Genomic DNA, 19,640 nt, shown 5'->3' on the forward strand with positions numbered 1-19,640 from the left:
CATTAAACTTTGTTGAATTTCAATTGAACAATTTTTTTCTGTGAAGTGTTTTTGAAAAATCTTTACTTCTGTTATAGGGTCAGAAATATTTCTATCATAGGGCCTTTAAATGGCCCTACCTAAAGGCACCAGTGCCTTACAGAACGTGCATGCAAAATTCCATCTGTGTGTGGTCCCTGCCTCCGTGACAGTCACCACACAGATGCAGAAATTCTTCATAATCACATAGATTACACTAGAAACCAGAAGGACCTGCAGGTCAAAAGCATTAAGAGACTTTGTTTAATAAAATAAATTTGCAGCTTCTCTGGCCAGGGAAGAGGAAAGGGGGATGGGCATTTGGTTATAATATCTTTTACTTCTCATTTCAACACGAATCAATAAAGTTACTAAGACAAAAGAAAAACAATGAGCTCAGTTTAATCTGGTTGTGGAAGCGTGACAAGCTCTACAAGTGGTGATGGTGGGGTCAGGCAAAGGAACTGACGCCATCACAGATAAAGTCAAGAGGCCCAAGGGAGTGAGAAAAAACCACCTGAGGCTCTGTCTGGTATATGAGAAAGAAGTCGCAGAACAAGAAAGCTGTTCCATAAAATGGATAAACAACAAGGTGCTACTGCATAGCACAGGGAACAATATTTAATATCACATAATAAACCATAATGGAAAAGAATATGAAAAAATATAGATACATATATAGTCATATATATACATATATATATAACTGAATCATTTTGCTGTACAGCAGAAATTAACACGTAAATCAACTATACTTCAATAAAGTTAATTAAGAACAAACAAAAAAAAACCAGAAAGCTGGTTATGGTCCACTACTTATGGTCCTGAGCAAATCAGTTCTTTAGGAAGGCTCCTTAATCCCAGCTCAAGTGACTAGGGGACCATCAGGCTCATAATCACATAGATATTGGGAGATGATCTAGCACCTGGTCTGATAGAGGTGCAGAAAATAAGCAAGTCTAAGGTGGTGAGGAGGATTAAGTGAAAGATCAGCTTCAGTCTCTGTGAACACACAGAAGCTTTGGGCTTTGAAGAGAGAGTATAGTACAGGGATGACCCGGGGTCCCTAGGCAGGCATCTTATCTGTACCATTAGCTAGTTGTGTGACCCTGGGCAAGTCCTTACACTTCTCGGTGCTTTCATTTTCTCCCCTGAAAATGAAGTTATAATAGTGCCCACTTCAAAGAATTGTTCTGAGAACTTGACGTCGTCAATACCTGCACAGCACAGTTGTCTAGCACACAGCAATTCTCAGGAAATGTCAGCTTTTCTTACGATGCCCTGGTACACAAACTCTTCAATTACAGGATCCAGCCCTTACCAGCTATGTGACTTTGAGCACATTACGTAACTTCTGTGAGCCTTAGTTTTCTCACCTTTAAATGAAATAATAATTCTTATGTCATCGGGTTGTTAGAAGCATCATGATACGACACCTAGTAGGGGGCCTGGCTCCTCATCATGCCATGATCCCTGTTACCTGCCATTAGGACTATTTCCTCTCGTAAGAAGCTGCGTGGGATCGCAGATATCCTGGCTCAGGCACCAAGAAATGCCGTGGGGTTTAATGTACACGCAGGAACATTTGGAGACATGAAGGGAAAGGGAAAGGTTCTCTTACTTGGAAAGAAGTGTATGTTCTCTTACAATGGTGGGGTCTCGGCTCTTCGAGGTGACACCTAAGATGGCACACGGTCACTTGTGTAAAGGTTGTCACTCATGTAAAAAAGAGCTGAGATAAATTCCTGAGGGCAGAGATCTGCTCCCACTTCTTTGCATCCCCTTAGCTTCCGGCACACTGCTAGCCACCCGCAGCATTTGCTGAACCGGGTCAAAACTCGGGTCTCGCGCCCTGACTGTCCAGCAGAGGCCGCCCTGGGCCGGGACTCCCGGGACACGAGCGCTGGGAGAGGAAAGGCCAGGGGTGGCCTTGTCATCGCCGCGGGGCCTGGGTGGGAGGGGTTTGGCGGCGGCAGTCGCGGCGGCGGAGGCGGCCCCGAGCTCGGGCTGCTGGGATGGAGCAGAAGCGCGCCGGGCGCCGGAGGACAGGCAGCTGACGGAGCCGCGCGGCGCTCGCCTCGCTTCCCCTACCGCCGCCCGAGCCGCCCGGGTCGCCGGGCTCCCACCGCAGCCAGCGTGCCAGAGGAGGAGCTGCTCGCGCCCGGTGCGCTCGGTCAGTCCCGGCAAACTCTCCTGCCGCCCGCGCCGGGTTCGGCACCAAGCACTAGGGTACCATGATCTACAAGACTCTCTTCGCTCTCTGCGTCTTCACGGCAGGTATTGTGGGGCGCCGATCTGGCGGAGGGCTGGCCCCACGGCCAGCGCCGGGGCGGGGGCTGAACCGGAGAGACCGGGAAATAAGTCGCCGCGCGCTGGTGGCCGGAGTGGTGCGAGCCTCCCGCGTTGCGCAAAGGTGTGTGCGCACTTAGATTTAGGGCACTGTGCGTTTTTTGGAGGTCCTGGGCCGAGCCGGACCGAGGGGACGACAGGGTTCCTCCAGCCGCAACCCGTGCCCGCACAAACTCCGGGCTTTGTGAAACAGGTGGCTGCGCGATGCGTTGGAAACCCGGGTTGGCGACACTGTGACTAGAGGCTTCTCGGGTCTCTGAGCACAGAGTTGGGCAGCAGACTTCTTGATGCGGTTCGACTCAGGGAGGGATAAGAAGGAGAAGCAGGGGGGAGTCGCATTCGGGAAAGCTTTAAGCCGTGGCTCCGCACCCGGCGGGGCTGTTTTGCGTTCCTAGAGATTTGGTGGTCTCTGGTCTCCAGCGTCCCTTCCTAGTTATGCTTGGGGATGATACGGCATTCACAGTCCGAGGGCAGCTGCTCCGACCCGGCTCCAGCTCGCGACCACCCCTGGGGTTTTGCAATTCTACAATATGGCCCGGAAACTCCCCAAAATGTGTGCCCTGGCAGAAACTGTTAACTTGGCTAAAACTAGCATCTTCCCCCCCACTCCACCCACTCTCCCTACACCCACTCACCCTCGGAACGGCTTCCCCACGCGCGCATCGCTGGTCTCCGGACCTCGGATGGTAGCGGCCTCCAAGCAGGGCCTGGGAAGAGAGGAGCCAGAGGGCTGAGCTCGGCTTGGTGGGCGCCGAGCAGAGATTCAGAAGAGAGCTTTAAGTCAGAGGTTTGGGGTATCCAGTTTTTCCAGAAAATGTAGGCAGACAAGGGACAACTGACTACGGATGAGGCACTGTGGAAAAAGGAGCCCGAGTGCGCGGAGGCCGGCTCGTTTAGATAAGAATGTTCCAAAGCCACATGCACAAGCCATCTGACCCATTCTTGTAGTCCGTGTATGTAGCTTTTTCGCCCTGAATTGCTGGGGTTCCTGTAATTGTGGACACAAGTCGTTACAATCCCTTGAAAAGAAGCTAGGGGTTTCCAGGCAGCTCACAAAGGATAACGCAGTTTTGAGGAAAAGTTTCCCAGCTTGAGGCTAGAGCGAGTCTTTTTCCTCTACTTGCTGACTGCCTGCGAGAGCTCCCTTGTCTCACTGGTGTCTGCACGGTGTGGAGGCGCGTCCGCAGACGGTGGCGAACGGTCTCCGGCGGCTTTGGTTGCGCGGCCTCCGGCCAGGCTGGGAGCGCCTCTCTACCCCGGCAAGTGTGACAGCCCAGCCGACTCCCTAGCCCCGGGATTGTCAAGAGACGTTTACAAATGATAGGAAAGGTGCCTTCCTTCCTCCTCGCCGGAAATCTTTGCTTGAAGCTTGAGGCTCAGAAAACCTTCAGTGAGCCAGTAGAGCTGGTTTGTTGGCTAATTTTATTTAGCGGCTTGTCTTTTTATTTTTTAACAACTCTGGCAGCTGGCAACACCAGGATTAACCCTACTAAGACAGTGTATTGTGGCTTTTTTTTCCCCTAAGGAGCTCAAGATTTTTTTTTCCCTTGGCCAGTTTCAAGCCCCCCTATTCCTGCGCCAGGAATCTTGACCTTGTTCACGGCCCAGAGTGAGGTGGTTGGTAGCTGGGGACCTGCTGAGAAGCCTCACTCTCATCCCTGCACACGTGTGTCGAGGTCAGAGCCAGGAAGATCACAGCCTCCCGGTTCTGGGGCTTCCCTGACCCCAGAAGACGTAGTTATTTCTGAGTACATCTCCCAAACACAGCAATGAAGCTTCATCCTTTCCTCTGAGTTTGTGCCTCTGAAGGAATCTCTTTGGGGGTCAGTGTGTTGTTAGAGCTACTTGCAGTAAGTTATCAGGAAAATAATATAAAAATAGGCATAAATACCTTACAAGGTTGTTTACAACCCAAAGTAGGGTGTTTTGAGAAACTAAAATACAACTTTTCTAGCAAAGGTTGTAAAGGAGAGAGGGACAAGTGTTCTCGAAATGAAAGTGGTGTGTATTTCAGTAGATCATCCTGGAGCTCCCTTGTCAAAGCTCTAGTTAGTTTCATCAGGCAGTTGCTTTTTTTCCCCCCTCTAGCTTTAGAGGCTTCAGCAAATTTTCTGTAAAACTCTTAAGGTGATACTTTCTTGAGCCAGGAATGGGGCTTAGCAGGGGACTTTTTTTTTTTTAGCTGAATAAATCTACTTGGTACATATACAGAGCATTTCCTCCAGCCTGTATAATGGACACTTGTAAATACCTGCACATTGTGAACAACGCAGCAGAAGTAGATCTCTACACTTATTCACTTGTATTTTAAGAAGGAAGAGAGGACACTTGGGCTGACTTCAGTTCTCTCAGAGTTGTGGTAGAAAACTAGCATGGCTATTATACAAACTGTTCCCAAACACCTCTAAGGCCAGTACTCTAGGTGTGCAGGAGTACTGCCTCTAAATTACAAGCCAGAACCGCCAGGGTTTGGCAGCAGAACCAAAAAGGGAGGGAGGATGTCAGGCCACAGGAAGCTTCCATCTCCTCTCCCTCTTCTCTCTAGGTTCAATTTTTTCTTTCACACCACCACTGTTGCTACCCTCCAGTGCTCTGTTGACACAATATATTTAAAAATTCCCTCACTGAGACATCTGAGATATACTAGAAGTTCCCAAAGTCCTTTTCCAAACATTCAAGGAGTACAAAGAGGAAACAAACATAGGTAAGAGAGGCAAAAATCCTTTGACCCAGTTTTTCCTGCCTTGGGTTCTGCCCTATCTGCCTCAGTCTGCCCCACCTCCCAACCCCCACCCCCAACCCCACCCCAGGGAGAGTACTGCATTCTGCCCCATCACCCAAGCTGACTCATCTGCCACCAGCTAGAGAGTCTATTTGTGTCCGGGGCCCATCAGCTAGCTCTTCTCCAGGTGACTAACATCTCAAATGTCCTTATCCTTGAAGGAAGACCCCACCCTACACATTTATAGGTCCTGATATATGGCAGGGCCTTATCATAAGCATATTAAAGCCGTATCATAAATCTCATCATAAATATATTAAAAATAAACCAAAACATGCATACACATTTATGGGAACAGCAAGGTTGCCTATGGTGGGTTGGGAGTGGAGGTGAAGGGTTGCTTGCATCCCTTTAGCCTGGTCACCTCCTATTGCCCTGAAGTCTGTGTCACAAAGTGACACCTCCTTCGCCGTGAAATCTACCTAAGAAGGTGGAAGTTCTCTATTATTATGGGATACATTTACTGAGACAGTGTTGCAAAGTGGTGAGCAGGCAGCTTCTGCAGTTAGAGTGCCTCAGTGCAAAGTGAAATTTTACTACATATTAATTGTATAATTTAGGGCACATAATCTAACCGCTCTTGAGTTTTCTTATCTACAAAATTGGGGGAACAAAACCTCATCAGGTTGCTGAAAGTGGTAAATAACTGAATATACCTATAATGCCTAGGGCATAGTAAGCGCTCAATAAGTATTAGCGATTGTTGTTGCTATTATTCATATTAATAAAGTTGACTGTAATCAGCAGCAATTAGGGCATCCTCTCCAAAGTTTATGTGTTTGTGCTTGGACTATGTGAATTGAAGATCTCAACTAATATTCCAGCATAGTACCAGCTGTTCTGGCAAACCCTCAAGTGCAAATTAAGAAAAGATTCAGCTGAGCCTACTAAATGCCTAATTTGAAAAGGTTAATAATGCCAGCTCAAATTTAGCACAGCAGTCCAAAAACCACTCAGTAATACACAGAAGTAAAGTCTCACCGAAAACCTTATTTCTTCCACAAAATCTTTTGCAAACTGGTGTGTTTCAAAAGCCCAACTCAGCTAAACCTTAAGGTCAGGTTCCCAGAGCCACAAATTTTGGATAATTCAGATCAAACAACTTGGGAAAAGGCATTTCTCAGTGTATGAATGATCCTGAATGGCTCTCTCCAGAATCCAGAATTATCTATCAATAATGGCCAGATCTCTAATTTAACTTGGTCATTTGGGCCTGGTTTAGTGGTGTGTTCACTGTGCTTGTGTTTTTATAAGAAAAATGTTAGCCAAACATTTACACTGTTTGAGCGGATTTCTTAAATGATAATTTTTCAGGGGGCAGGGGTGGGGGGGCGGATACAGCGTCCATTGGAAACAAGAAAGAGAGACACTTTAAAAGTATTTTCAAAATGGATTGGCTGTTTTAACACCGAGATGAAAGGAATCCTGCCGTAGCATTTACAATAGTTTTCTCCCTTTTGGAAGTATCCGTTACTGAAATTGAATACATTAGTTAAGGAATCAAATATGGTCATCCTTAAGTATCCAGAACCTGCTCCCGCCCATTCCAAAATCCTCAGATGCTCAAGTTTCTAATGTAAAATGGCACTGTGTCTGCATATAAACTACGCACATCCTCCTGTATACTTTACACCATCTCTAGGTTGCTTATAATACCTAACACAATGTAAATGATGTGTAAATAGTTGCCAGCATGCGGCAAATTCCAAGTGTTGCTTTCTGGAACATTCTGGAATTTTTTTTCCCAATATTTTCGGTCCGAGGTTGATTGAATCCACAGATGCAGACCCCACGGATATGGAGAGATGACTGTATTCACTTTGCTAACAAGATATTGAATAAAACAGTTGCCTAGGAAAAATTAATGTTTCATTTAGAAGACAGCAGTGGTTATAAAAAGAGGTAGGCAAATAGTGGGTACCTGCCTTATGCAATGATTACTTTTTAGTTGGAAATGCAGAGCTAATAGGTTTATGTGCAAGTAGAGATACCACAAAATAAAATTGATTTGTGTATGTAGTTCATGGCGTTACATTTCACAGCCACAGCTTAAATTATTTAAATGACAGGGATTAATGTAACATCAGATTTTCTGATGTGTGGGTCTTTAAATAGTCTTCCTGATGCTTTCCAGCAGCATAGCCCATTTCTTTTACCTGTTTTAGTCTCATTTATAAACCTTGAGACTTTTGCCATTCTATAAGTAAAAGAAACCATTACAACAAAATATATGATCATATAATTGTTTTCATCTGTGTTTTTCATTGGTGCAACGTGGTATAATGTCACCTGAAAATAAGCTGTTTTAATTTTCCTTTGGCTAGTGTTGCCAGATTTAGCAATTAAAAATATGGATTGCCCAGTCCAATTTGAATTTCAAACAAACAGTGAATTCTATGTATATTACATAGAGTACTCGGGACACACTTCAGCTAAATAATTCTTTGTTGTTTATCTTGAATTCAAATGTACCTGATCATCCTGTATTTCATCTAGCCACCCTACCTTTGGCCTTTCATGTGTGGTTCCTCAATGCAATGGGTTTGACACAGGACTGGCTTTATTTTGAACACTACCTCACCCGGCTTTAGCCGCCCGCTCCATCTCATTCATTCGTCACAATCTGTTCATGGGAAGATGACATGGAGATCTCAATGCAGCTCTCTCTCTCTGAAAGCAACTTACAACATTAGGATTCAGAGGCAGCTCTCCAATGGAACATTTTGAATCAGACTGCATATCCATTCACTGTGCACTGTTGTGTGTTTCTGAGCAATGGGTGGGATTTCTGTAGCCTCCCTGAGGCTACATTACTTTACCTCCTTGTGACCTTCACTTAAAAAAAATAAAAAACAGTATACTATTTGAAATGGTAGCAATGTTCTTGCATAGGAGTTGGAACTAGGAGCCTTCCAGTATCCAGCTGGCAGCTGATTAAAAAAGAAAGTTATAGAACAGCTTTGGATTTCAATGTTCTCTTCTGTGCCAGGATCTTAACACATCTCGCAAATATTATATAAGGTTTACATAATTCCTACAGGATAGGTCTATAGGTATCACTTGAAAGCTGTGGCTATATGGAGCCTGAAGGAACATATTAGACAGAATTTCAAGGCAGATTGGGGAAAAAAAATCCTTTAAGCAATTAGACTGTGGTGGAAATTTGCCCTTTGTATTGGGTTGGCCAAAAGGTTCGTTCGGGTTTTTCCACAACATCGTACAGAAAAACCGAACGAACATTTTGGCCAACCCAATACCTAAGGCCAAATCTGTGAATAGGTAACTGTTAAGTGGAAAAAAAATTTGTGGAAAGTTACCAGGTGTAATATTTAGAAAACATGCCTATTCAATACAAACTAAGATGAATGATAGAACACACCTTTGAAGATAATATCTTCCACTTACAGTCCAAATTCTGACACCTGATTTTCTTTTCCATCAAAAATAAGGGCACAGAAACTTTTGGGTAGGTGTTGCACATGAAAAGAATTGGAGGAGAGAAGTTTTTATTTATTTGATTTTTCATTTTTTTTGGCTGTGGTGTAAACTTAAAGCTATTATTTAAGCTTCCCACTGGTTAGGACACATTGTATTTCCCTATCTGGGGTTATTAAGATATACGTGACCTTTAAAATTATGATATTCTTGCCAGCTTTGTGTAGTCCAGAAGCATAACCTCGTTACTGAGAAAGTTTTTTCACCCACTGTGGTATCCATGATGGGTTGTTACTGGTGCTGTCTGCCCGTTATAAAATCTTTTCATTTTCTGTTGGAAAAGCTTTTGTGATCCACAGATAGACTGCAGACAGATACCATTAAACTGGCATTGAACAGTTATTTCATCATTAAACCCGCCACACTATATGATTCTAGCTTTGTACTGTAATTTGGATTCTTTAAGAATAACTGTAACAATTATTGTAAGGATAAAAGGATGCCCTCTTTATTCACCATGCAAAAGCTATATGTGTTTAGGGAAATGTTTAAGACTTCAGTCATTCTATTGAGTTAAGGTAAATGTGTCACATTAGGAAAGGACTCAGTACATCTCAGAATTGCATGAGGGAGTCTCAAAGCCTATTTGCCCATCAGAAGGTCCTAAAGAAATCTGGTGCACAGAACACCCCTTTCTTGGTTTGGGAAAAGAGGCAACTTATTGCTGGCTCACACGCTTTGCTGGTCATGGAAATTCTTGCTGCTGATGGCTCAGCTGCATAAGAGGTAGCATCAAGCTGAATACAGCCATCACCCAACCAAAGGGAACTCAGCATGTTTTGTCTTAAAAATTATAATGTTGTCAAGAGAGGGCATTCCAGAGGAGATAGCCCTGGAACTGTCCTTTTTGAAGAACTGTTCAGACAGGTCTGAGCAGGAGAAGAATTACCAATTTTTGAGGATAAATGATCATTCGTCATTTGCCTTATAGGCAAGTAGGGGGGGAAGGAATTGTGATATCAAATTCCATGTGGAAACTGGGTAAGAAATGGACAGAGGGCAGGGCCCATGGCTGTTTCAGAATTTCTGCCTAGGATATGTGGAAGAAGCTGGGGGCTGGTCTGTTGCATGAGCCGGAGAGAATGTCAGGTGGCTGAATGGGGGGGGAGGTGTGATCATTGAAATTATGGGGGGCTATTAAAGACCAAACCACCTCTTTGATGCTGTTGCTGCTGGGAATGGAAAATTCATCGTTTCATTTTTAGGCAAGGGGTATAAGAGATTCCTCCTCAAATTTATATGCACATCAATCCTCTTTTAGTACATGCTCCTAGGTTTATGAACCGTTGCAAATTGAGCCTTTCAGAGGAAACAATATGACAGCCCAGCCCCTAATGGCAGGTAATTAAGGTACCCTCAGCATTGTGAAAGGGGCAGAAGAATGAGAAAATGGCCCTGAAATATCAAGAGGAACTTAGTTGCATGGTTTGGTTCCATGAAGGTGGGCTGAGTGACCTGGGGTTTCCTGCTTCCAGGTCAGCCTCCTAGACTGCACTTCACAAAGAGTCCTCTTTTGAGCAGATTCTCTATTCAATGCTTATTTGAAAAGAAACACAGCCCTGGTATTTACCCGGTGAGGATGGGATTTGTGTTACCTCCTCTGAGAGGCTACATGGGATGGTGGAAGGGGCTTTGGAGCAAGACAGGCTGGTAGGATGCCAGCGCCGGGGTCTTGGTCTGCTCCTTGCAGAGTTATGATAATACACATCAAGGGCCATGTGGGTAAACAGTCAACAAAAGTTTATCAAACAATGGATGGAAGATTTGTTTTATTTGACTTCATTTGCACATCTGCCTCCCACTCCTAGAGTATAAGGTGCATGAGAATTTTAGCTGTTTTGTCCCTGCTGTGTCCCCAGCATGGAGAACAGAGCAAGACATGTAATGAGTGCCTAGCAGATATTTGTTAAATTAATTTTTAATGGAGAATCTACAGGTGCTAAGGCTCTGGAGATACAACAATGAACAAAGCAGAAGTCTACCCTCAGAGAACTCATGTTCTTTGAGGATGATCAATTTTGTCTTGGTCAGAAGAAAATCAGTAGTTGAGCATCTCAAGTCATCTAAAACTCAACACATACAGATATGAATTCTAGGACTTTTCTCCCGGAACGGGCCCCAGCAGAAGCCTTCCCCATCCCAATTAATGGCAACTCCAACTTTCCAGTTGCTGAGGCTGAAAATTATGAGTCATCTTTGAGCCTCTTTTTCTAACACCCCTCATGCTGCAAGAAAATCTGCTCGCCCTACCTTTAAAATACATACAAAAGTCGGACACTTTCTGCCACCTCCATTGCTGTCTGTGCTGTGAGCCCTCATCCTCTCTCTCCTGGAATCCTGCAGGGGCCTCCTCTCAGGCTTCTCAGCTTTTACCCTTCCCCTCCCAAGGTCTGGTGTCTACAGAGCAGCCATCCATCCAGTGGAAATGCATCAGATGATGCCAGGGCTCTGTTCACAGTTCCTCAATGGCTTCCTGCTGTGCTCAGAGTAAAATCCCAGCCCAAGTCCTTAAAGAGGCCGCTCAGACCCGCCTGAGCTGCTTCCCCTTCATCCTTGGGCCGGGGCTTCTACCTCTCCTTTGCTCCCCTGGCACCAGCCACACTGGTTTCCTTATCGCGTGCCATGGCCAGTTCCTCTCCCTGGAACGTACTTTCTCCAAATATACATGTGGTTAATTTCCTCACCTTCCTAAAACCTTTGCTCACATGTCACCTTCTCAGTGAGACTTACCTTGACCAACATTTTTAAATTACAGTCTGTTCTGCCTGCCGACACTGACACCGTATTCCTAGTGCCCCACATCTGCCTCTCGCCTCTACTTTTTCCTTTCATGTCTCTCTCCCTTCATTCCTAATCCCATCCTGGGATTTTTGTCTCTCTTGTTTGTTGTGGTATCCCCAGTGCTGTGTGGCATGAAGGGGGTACTCAAAATACTTGTTGAACTGAAGGATTAAAATACATTTTTGAGGGCTGGCAACGGGAAGACTTGATTTAAATTTCGCCTTAGATCCCCCCAATTGGAGACATTGGCAAACTTGCTTACTATCAAGTGCTTGTGTCTAGTGTTTCCAAATAGCTTAAAAAAGAAATGAGTCAGGCTTTTCGTTTTCTTTGAGGGTTACAAAAGCTAAACTTGAAAATCAGCTTTTTTAAAGCTACACACATACAAAACACTTCTTTTAAAAATGTAAGCCTTTTATTTTATTTTTTTTTTACCATGGATATCACTTGAAAATAGCTGAAACGTCTTAAACTCTCTGACCAATTAAGAAAATGTCACCTTTGAGCTCAGCTACAGAAGATAAAAATACTTCTACTATTTGAACATCTTTGAGAATTTTCTGAATAGCTAAAAAGAGCCCGATGATGAAAGTGATTTGGGTCTACAGGAGGCATGACTTGCAATTCCCCAGTAATGTGTGAAGAAGTTAGGGCACTTCAAAGGCTGAGTGTTGAGGGTGCAAGTTAGCCACAAGTAAGCTGAAGAACAGAATGGGAGTTTTCCTGGCCTTACAGACTCTGCGTTCTCCCTTCATTGGTGATTCTGAAATAAGAATTGTGTTTTTGTTCAAGCAATAGATAGAAGTGGATGTCCCTGGTGGTACAGTGGTTAAGAATCCACCTGCCAATGCAGGGGACACGGGTTCCATCCCTGTTCTGGGAAGATCCCACATATCAAGGAGCAACTAAGCCCATGCACCACAACTACTGAGCCTGCGCTCTAGAGCCTGCGTGCCACAACTGCTGAGTCCACATGCCACAACTACTGAAGTCCACAGTCCTAGAGCCCATGCTCTGCAACAAGAGAAGCCACATCAATGAGAAGCCCTCACACCACAAGGAAGAGTAGCCCCCGCTTCACCGCAACTGGAGAATGCCTGCATGCAGTAACAAAGACCCAACAGAGCCAAAAAAAAAAAAAAAAAAGATAGATAGATAGACAGATAGAAGTGATATGAAGTCCTGACTAAAATCAGACCTGTATCCTGTGATCACTTGTTCCCCAACCTGCAGGGCTGACATCCCTTGACGTGGCTGGTGTTAAAGTCACCCAGGCTGGCACATCCCCCAGCTTCATCACCCAACAAAGACTCGTGGTACTTTCCGGCTTAAACAAAAACATCTACTCATTTAGCAGCTGCCAAAAAGAACATGATCTTCAAAGAGCACAACATACTGGTCTTGAAGCCTAAGGGATATTAGTAAAATCTAAGATGATATCAATTTGAAGAGCAACCTGTAAACAAACCAAAGAAGGGACAAAATGATTCTTGATATGAAAAACATGCTCGTTGCTTGTGCAGTGAGGTCACTTGTCCATTCTTGAGATGGGAAGATGCTCCACCATCTTCAAGAGCAGGAGGGACTGTGAACAGAGGAGGGGCAAGGAGGGGAGCCCAACCCTTGTGCTGCAGGACCGACCAGGAACTGTGTCTGGGGTTGTGAGTGTGACACGGGAGGACAGGGGACCATGCCCCACCTCTCCTCCATGGGAGGTACCACATTCCCAGACCGAAATGAAAAACAGGGCCTAAGTTCTCACCGTAAGGAAAAGGAACAGACATTGACAAGAGAAGGCGTGTGACGCCCAAACTCTCAAAGCCCAGTGTGGCTTCTGAAGAAGCAAAAATTACTGTATCACTGAGAATAGGGTTTCAGTTTTGGGAGTTATCAAAAAGAGGGGAGATGTAGTTTTTGAGATTCAGAAATTTACAGCCAAGTTTTTGTTTAAAAAAAATTGAATGTCAGTAAGTGACAGTTGCCTCATAACAGTTTTTCAAAATTGCACTCAAGCACTGATTTATCTTTTATTTTTTATTGTGGAACCTGTGAACAGACACAGAAATTGACGAGAATGTATTCATCCCCTATCCAGACCTGATTAAGTCTTATTTGTTTGTCTTGGTTAAGAACTTTTTAAAATATTAATAAATTGGGACCAATGTAAATGTGTAATTATAAAATACTAGTCAGATCATAATAAATGGTTCCATGTTTATTCAACTGGCCAATATTCAACAATTGCTTAAAAGAATAAGGTGGCCCATTTACGTACTGACAGGTAGAAATGGTGACAATATATTGAACTAATATATTGCAACTTTATATTTCACAACATATTGAAAAAGCAAGCTAAGGAGTAAAATGTACCTTGTGATAAAATATTTAAAATGTCATGTGTGTGCCTATGGAGAAAAGAGTTTAGAAAGATACACTGGTTATTTCTGTCAAGTGAGTTTTGGGTCAGTTTCGCTTTTTATGTTCGTCTTGCCTGAAATTTATCTTAATGTTTGTATTGTTTTCACAATTTAAAAAGTTAAGAATAATCAATATTTTAATCCCTCTTTATCAGCAGTCAATGTGGGCATAGTAAATGCTAGATGATGACTACTTCTGTCTTCAAAATCTTGATTCAAAAATCCTTCCAATGGAGTCCTCAAAAATAAGATCTTAGAAAAACAAATAATTTCAGAAACGTTTACAGGATATCACTGACATAATGGGCAAGGAAGGTTCTGGGAAGGAACTGACTTAAAGTAATATTATATTTTCTAAAGCCAGAGTGCTGCATAAATCATTGATCAGGACAGCCATCTCAGAAAGTATTTTAAGAGGCTCTGAGCTAACTGATCAGTGTTTAAGGTACTTTGTTAGTTTTTAATATCTTCAGTGTTGGTCACTTATGGAAGCAATTTTAAATTAAAACATCACTCTAAGTTTTTCTAAAATTAAATTTGTCAATTTGATATCAAATAAGAAAAGCAGCCCTCAGAAGAATATACAGTTTATTTTTCTTTTGGCAACATTAAATTTGTTATATCATCTTTTCAATAAAATAATCAATAAAATGTGGTTTCGTAAATGCTGGAGGATCCATTATTAATATTTCATGGTGTTATCAGAGAACACGACTAGAGAGGAGGCTGGAGTAGACAGTGCTGGAAGAGGCTTTAGTGTGATCTGGGTCAACCCCTTCATTTTATGGAAAAATCCAGACCTGTTGGGAAGAGGGGAAATTCGCATGCTTCATGTTTAGCTGTAGTAGGTATCACACTTTATATACTATGTTCACTTCATCTGCAACTTCCTCTAATCACGCCGAGAGAGAAGCCATCTATGCCCATTTCGTAGTTCAGGTTATTGAGTCTCAGAAGTTGAGTAATGAGATGCAGATCTCACAGTCAATAAGTGAAGGCACAGAGCTAGGCTTTGAACCCAGGTCTGCTATTTTTTACCCACCTTGGCTCCTCCTGCCTTGAAATGCCAAATCAATTGATAAATCCTCATGTGTAAATTTAGTCTCTAGAATCTCTCCCAACTCTGATCTTCTTCACCATCCCCACAGCTTGAGTGAGAACCTTGTCATCTCATCCTAGACTGTTACAGTAACTCCTGAATGGTCACTGGTCACCCTTTCTCTTCTCACAGTCTCTTGCCACTCTTGTGGGACTCATTCAAGCCAGGCAAAATTGCCTGCTCCCTTCCGAAGGAGGAGAAGCAGACTCAGATCTGCTAAGAGTCATCGAGGTCCTCAGACTGAGGTTGCTACATCCCATTTCCAATACAAGGAATGAAGGCTTCTGGTGAAGTGGCTAATTCCAGGTCTGGGTTAGGAAATGTATAGGATGAGCCTGGAGGATCTTGTTACACCAGACAGAAAGGATAGTATCAAAGACCACAAGCCTCCTGTCAAAAGGACTCAGAACAACTTAATGAGGCTCCCACTGGCCAAAGATAGAACAGTCTGAGCATCAGTAAGGATAACTGCAATGGACTGAGTCACATTGTTTAAACTCATGAGTTCATAACGGTACCAAAAACAAAACAGTGATTGCACAAAATGTCACTGATCTCCATTGGAAGATGCTAATAAACCAACACGTTATTTTGAAAAATAATAGATAAAAGAATCATTTCAATTGATCAATTGTTCTTATGCATTTATTTTATGAGGTGTGCACTGGGTGACCACATACTAGATGATGGGATAACTGACTATCTCCATACAAGTACTCCAGCTAACAAATGAAGACGGCATGGTGGAAATAGAAGATCACCATATTGCCATGCACTGGCGTGCAGGTGAGCACAGAGCCTGAGGGAGTGGCCTAGAGGATAGACACCTTGTGGTAGTGGAAAGTGGCCTGGAAGCTGGGACACCACCTGGATGAGGAGTCGCACAGTGAGAGGCATCGTGACTGCACTGAGCACTGAAAGGCACAGAAAGGAGAGGAGACCCAGGTCGCCTGCTTCACACCATCACACATCAGCACGGGAAACCTGGAAAGGAATCAGAATCAACTTCCAGACGAGCTTGCTACCTTTGGGTGCCCACCCTTACCTGCACATCTTTATGAAATAAAATTTCAGTCTGGCTAAGTGAATTCAGTGAAGACTGTCTTTAAAGAATTCACGGGTAGAGGAATTGAAACAATAGTGTGCCTTCCTGGATAGAAAGGGAAACCTTCTTCTGCCTTCTCAGTTACCCAAGCAGAGTTTGCCCATTGGTAAGTGTCTGTGCCCAAACACTACTCCCCCCAAGTTGCTGTGAACTCCTTGCTTCCTTGAACTATACCAAGCTGCCAAGCTTGGGACAAATGTAGATGGGCTGTTATTGTCTTAGGGTTGCCATAACAGATCACCATGACCTTGGATGGCTTACAACAGAAATTGATTCTCTCACCGTTTTGGAAACTAGAAGTTTGAAATCAAGGTTTCAGCAGGGCAATGCTCCCTGCAAAACCTCAAGGGGAGGATCCTTCCTTGCTTCTACCAGTTTCTGGTAGCTCCAGGTGTTCGTTGGCTTGTGAAAGTATTAACTCTGATCTCTGCCTTTTCACGTTGCCTTCTTCCCTCTGAGTCTGTGTTCAGATTCCCTTCCCATAAGGACTTTAGTCACCCTTCTGTCAATTAGGGTGGATTAGGGCCCACCCTAATTCGGTATGCCCTCATCTTAATTTGATTACATTTGCCAAGACCAGATTTCCAACTGAGGTCACCTTCACAGGTACTAGGTAACCCCTAGTTAGGGGTTCAACATATCTTTTTCCAGGGGCACAATTCAACCCATACCAGCTATATTATTTTCACATCTAAGCCATGTTCATGAAAGACCTTTCTCCACTGAAAAAGAAGCAGTTAATAACTTAATCAATTATAAGCGACTTTCATTCAAGATAGCAGCTGCTGTCACCTCGTATTTTATTTGTTTACTTATTTCCTTATTTATTGCTCTTGATGGTAGAAGGTTGGTTGAGACGGTTTAAATCAGGTATTTCTCACGCAGAGTGCTCTGGGCATTTGGAGGGGATATAACATGCAGATAGCATCCCTTGGCCCTGAATATTATATGACAGTAGTACCTTACAGGAATTGTGACAAGCAAAATAAGAGAAAAACAGAGGGAAAAAAAGGGAAGAAAACAAGGAAGGAGGAAATGCCTTCACATATTTCTAAACTTATCAGGCTCGTTGAAAACCAGAGGTTTCATTACATTAATGAGAGTTTTAATGGCCCTGCTCGGAGCCTCACACGGAACGGGTTGTACTATGCAATAGCCGTTCTCCTTGCTCAGATCCTACTCAGCCAGTCTGCTGACTGAGAGGCCTCTGAATACCTCAGGAGCGTTCTGATTTGGACATGGCTGGTAGCGTGTGTACTATTTGGGGGGCACATGGCAAGTTTTGAGGGCACAGTTTCACTTCCTCTCGGCCATGGTTAATACTATATTGTTTGCAACCTTGTGGCTGAGGTAGAGTCAGGAAGAGAATAGAAAGAGCAAAAAGTGGCAGGAGATGAAAATAGCATCTGCTCTTTGGTGGTGGAGCTCATGACTTGTAGATACCACACCTTCCCTCTGTGCAGAGAGGGTGAGATCCACTCCCTAAAAAATCTCTTTTCCTCAGTTCTAAGTAATGTATTATTGGATGTGGGACACAGGAGGTCACAGGAATCTTTCATGGAAAAATGTAGCAATTGTGACATTGTGGAACAGTGGATTTCTGCCCACCAACATGAAAAGTGTGTGTGCGTGTGTATGTATTTGTGGGTAGGATGTGTGTTTCCTTCCTTTCTTACCTGCCTCCTTCCTTACTAAAATATTTAGAAGAATTTTAAAAGGAGGAGACCAAGTAGTATAGAAAGAATGTCTTTTTCAGGAAAAATTAATATTCAATGGATTCATACTTTTTCTGTAATATGTGAAATACAACACTTCCTCCCCATAAAATAGCAGGTTATCCTACACATTCAACAGCCATAATCAGGCACATCCATGTCTTCTGATTAGTAACTAGGATATTAATTAGGTAGAACATGGACATTTATTTGGTTCTGTAGCTGCCTATTCAATGTTTTTTTTTTGGAATCATAACTTTCCTTATAAATCAGAGTGAAAATCAACATTGGAAATGCCCCTGAAAAAAATATATAATTTCATTTATAGGAGATTTAATTACTTAGATAGTTTTGCTTGTATAGGCAAGAGAAATATTCTAAGAAAAGTGAGATGTCTAGTGTCTAAAGCCTTTATTGATTTGTGTTATTCTTAAAGGAATAAAAAAAATTTTTAAAGCTCTGACACTATAAACAAAGCTCCTTGATAAGAGCTGGGCTCACGCTGAGATAAAAAGTTACAAAGCAAGAGAACAGCCTTATTATATTTTTAAAATCCCAAGGAGAGCCACTGTTTCGCCAAAGCAATGTGGTAAGACAGCCTGGGACCCAATGTCACTGCCCAAGAGACTAGGAGTAAAGAGCTTTAGAAGCTTTGAATTTTTTTCTAAAACAATTAAGATTAAAGGAGTTAATCAGGAAATCTGAGGTTATATAAGGGGTGAGCAGGTCAACCAGCTCATATATCTGGTTTGGGGCACATGCTTGAAATGACCAAACTTTTCCATGGAAGATTGGACTTTAAGATAATTCTTCCAGTATGAAAGAAGTGACAAGAAACATGAAAGTTTGAAAAATGATCCCCACCGCCACTGACATCTGAGAGCATCCTGGACTCTCCAGAGACATCTGACTGAGGAAAGCAGATGAGCCAGCTGGGGCTCAAACCCCAAAGGGCCCTGACAGGAGGAGGAAGGAAAGTGGGTCATGTCTGGTGAAACAGCTTGTCTCCCTTGGCAAGTCAAGCTGGCCAGTTTGGAGGCCACCAACTGTGCGATAGCTGGCCTGGCTACCTCGAAACCTCCTCTCTCAAGGTGGCTTGGCTGCTGCTTGAGAATACATGGCCTGTGAGGCAGAAACTAGGAGTAGATCTGGCATATATCTTGTGAAGCGCTAAGGCTCGATACCCACAGTAAATTCTTCTCGAAATCAGTGGGAAGAGCTCATTCACTATTTAAGCAAGAATACCCAGGCATACTACTCAGCCATAAAAAAACAATGAAATAATGCCATTTTCGGCAACATGGATGCAACTGGAGATTATCATACTAAGTGAAGTAAGTCAGAAAGAGAAAGACAGATACCATGTGATATCACTCATATGTGGAATCTAAACCATGGCACAAAAGAACCTATCTATGAAACAGAAACACAGTCACAGATGCAGAAAACAGACTGGTGGTTGCCAAGGGGGAGGGGCTTGAAGGAGGGATGGAGTGGGAGCTTAGGGTTACAGATGTAACCTTTTATTAGCTTTTATATGTAGAATGGATGAACAACAAGGTCCTACTGTACAGCACAGGGAACTATAGTCAACATCTCTATGATAAACCATAATGGAAAAGAATATATAAAAAATAATGTATATGTAACTGAATCACTTTGCTGTACAGCAGTAATTAATACAACATTGTAAATAAACTGTCCTTCAATTTAAAAAAACCAACAACAACAACAAAAGAACTACTCAGGAAAACCCCAAAGCCTTCTAAGATGATGTGTGAAGGGACAGGAATTCTAGGGAAAAGACTCAGTTTCTCTTTGACTTAATCGGGATTGGCTTTCTAGGCAGGCACATAAAACTTGAATTAGAGAGACAGGC

General features: G+C 43.3%; 1 protein-coding gene across 1 annotated transcript in view; it reads left to right on the forward strand.

Annotated features, from left to right (window-relative positions):
* The first annotated feature begins 1,976 nt into the window (after window positions 1-1,976).
* PARM1 (prostate androgen-regulated mucin-like protein 1) overlaps window positions 1,977-19,640 on the forward strand; it is a 103,182-nt gene continuing 85,518 nt past the window's right edge. Inside the window, exon 1 of the mRNA XM_057729427.1 lies at window positions 1,977-2,295. Within this exon, the coding sequence (XP_057585410.1) occupies window positions 2,253-2,295 (43 nt within the window). The 5' untranslated portion in view covers window positions 1,977-2,252. The remainder of the gene's footprint in view (window positions 2,296-19,640) is intronic.

The sequence above is a fragment of the Hippopotamus amphibius genome, chromosome 3 (assembly GCF_030028045.1).
Source record: "Hippopotamus amphibius kiboko isolate mHipAmp2 chromosome 3, mHipAmp2.hap2, whole genome shotgun sequence".
NCBI classification, from domain to species: domain Eukaryota; kingdom Metazoa; phylum Chordata; class Mammalia; order Artiodactyla; family Hippopotamidae; genus Hippopotamus; species Hippopotamus amphibius.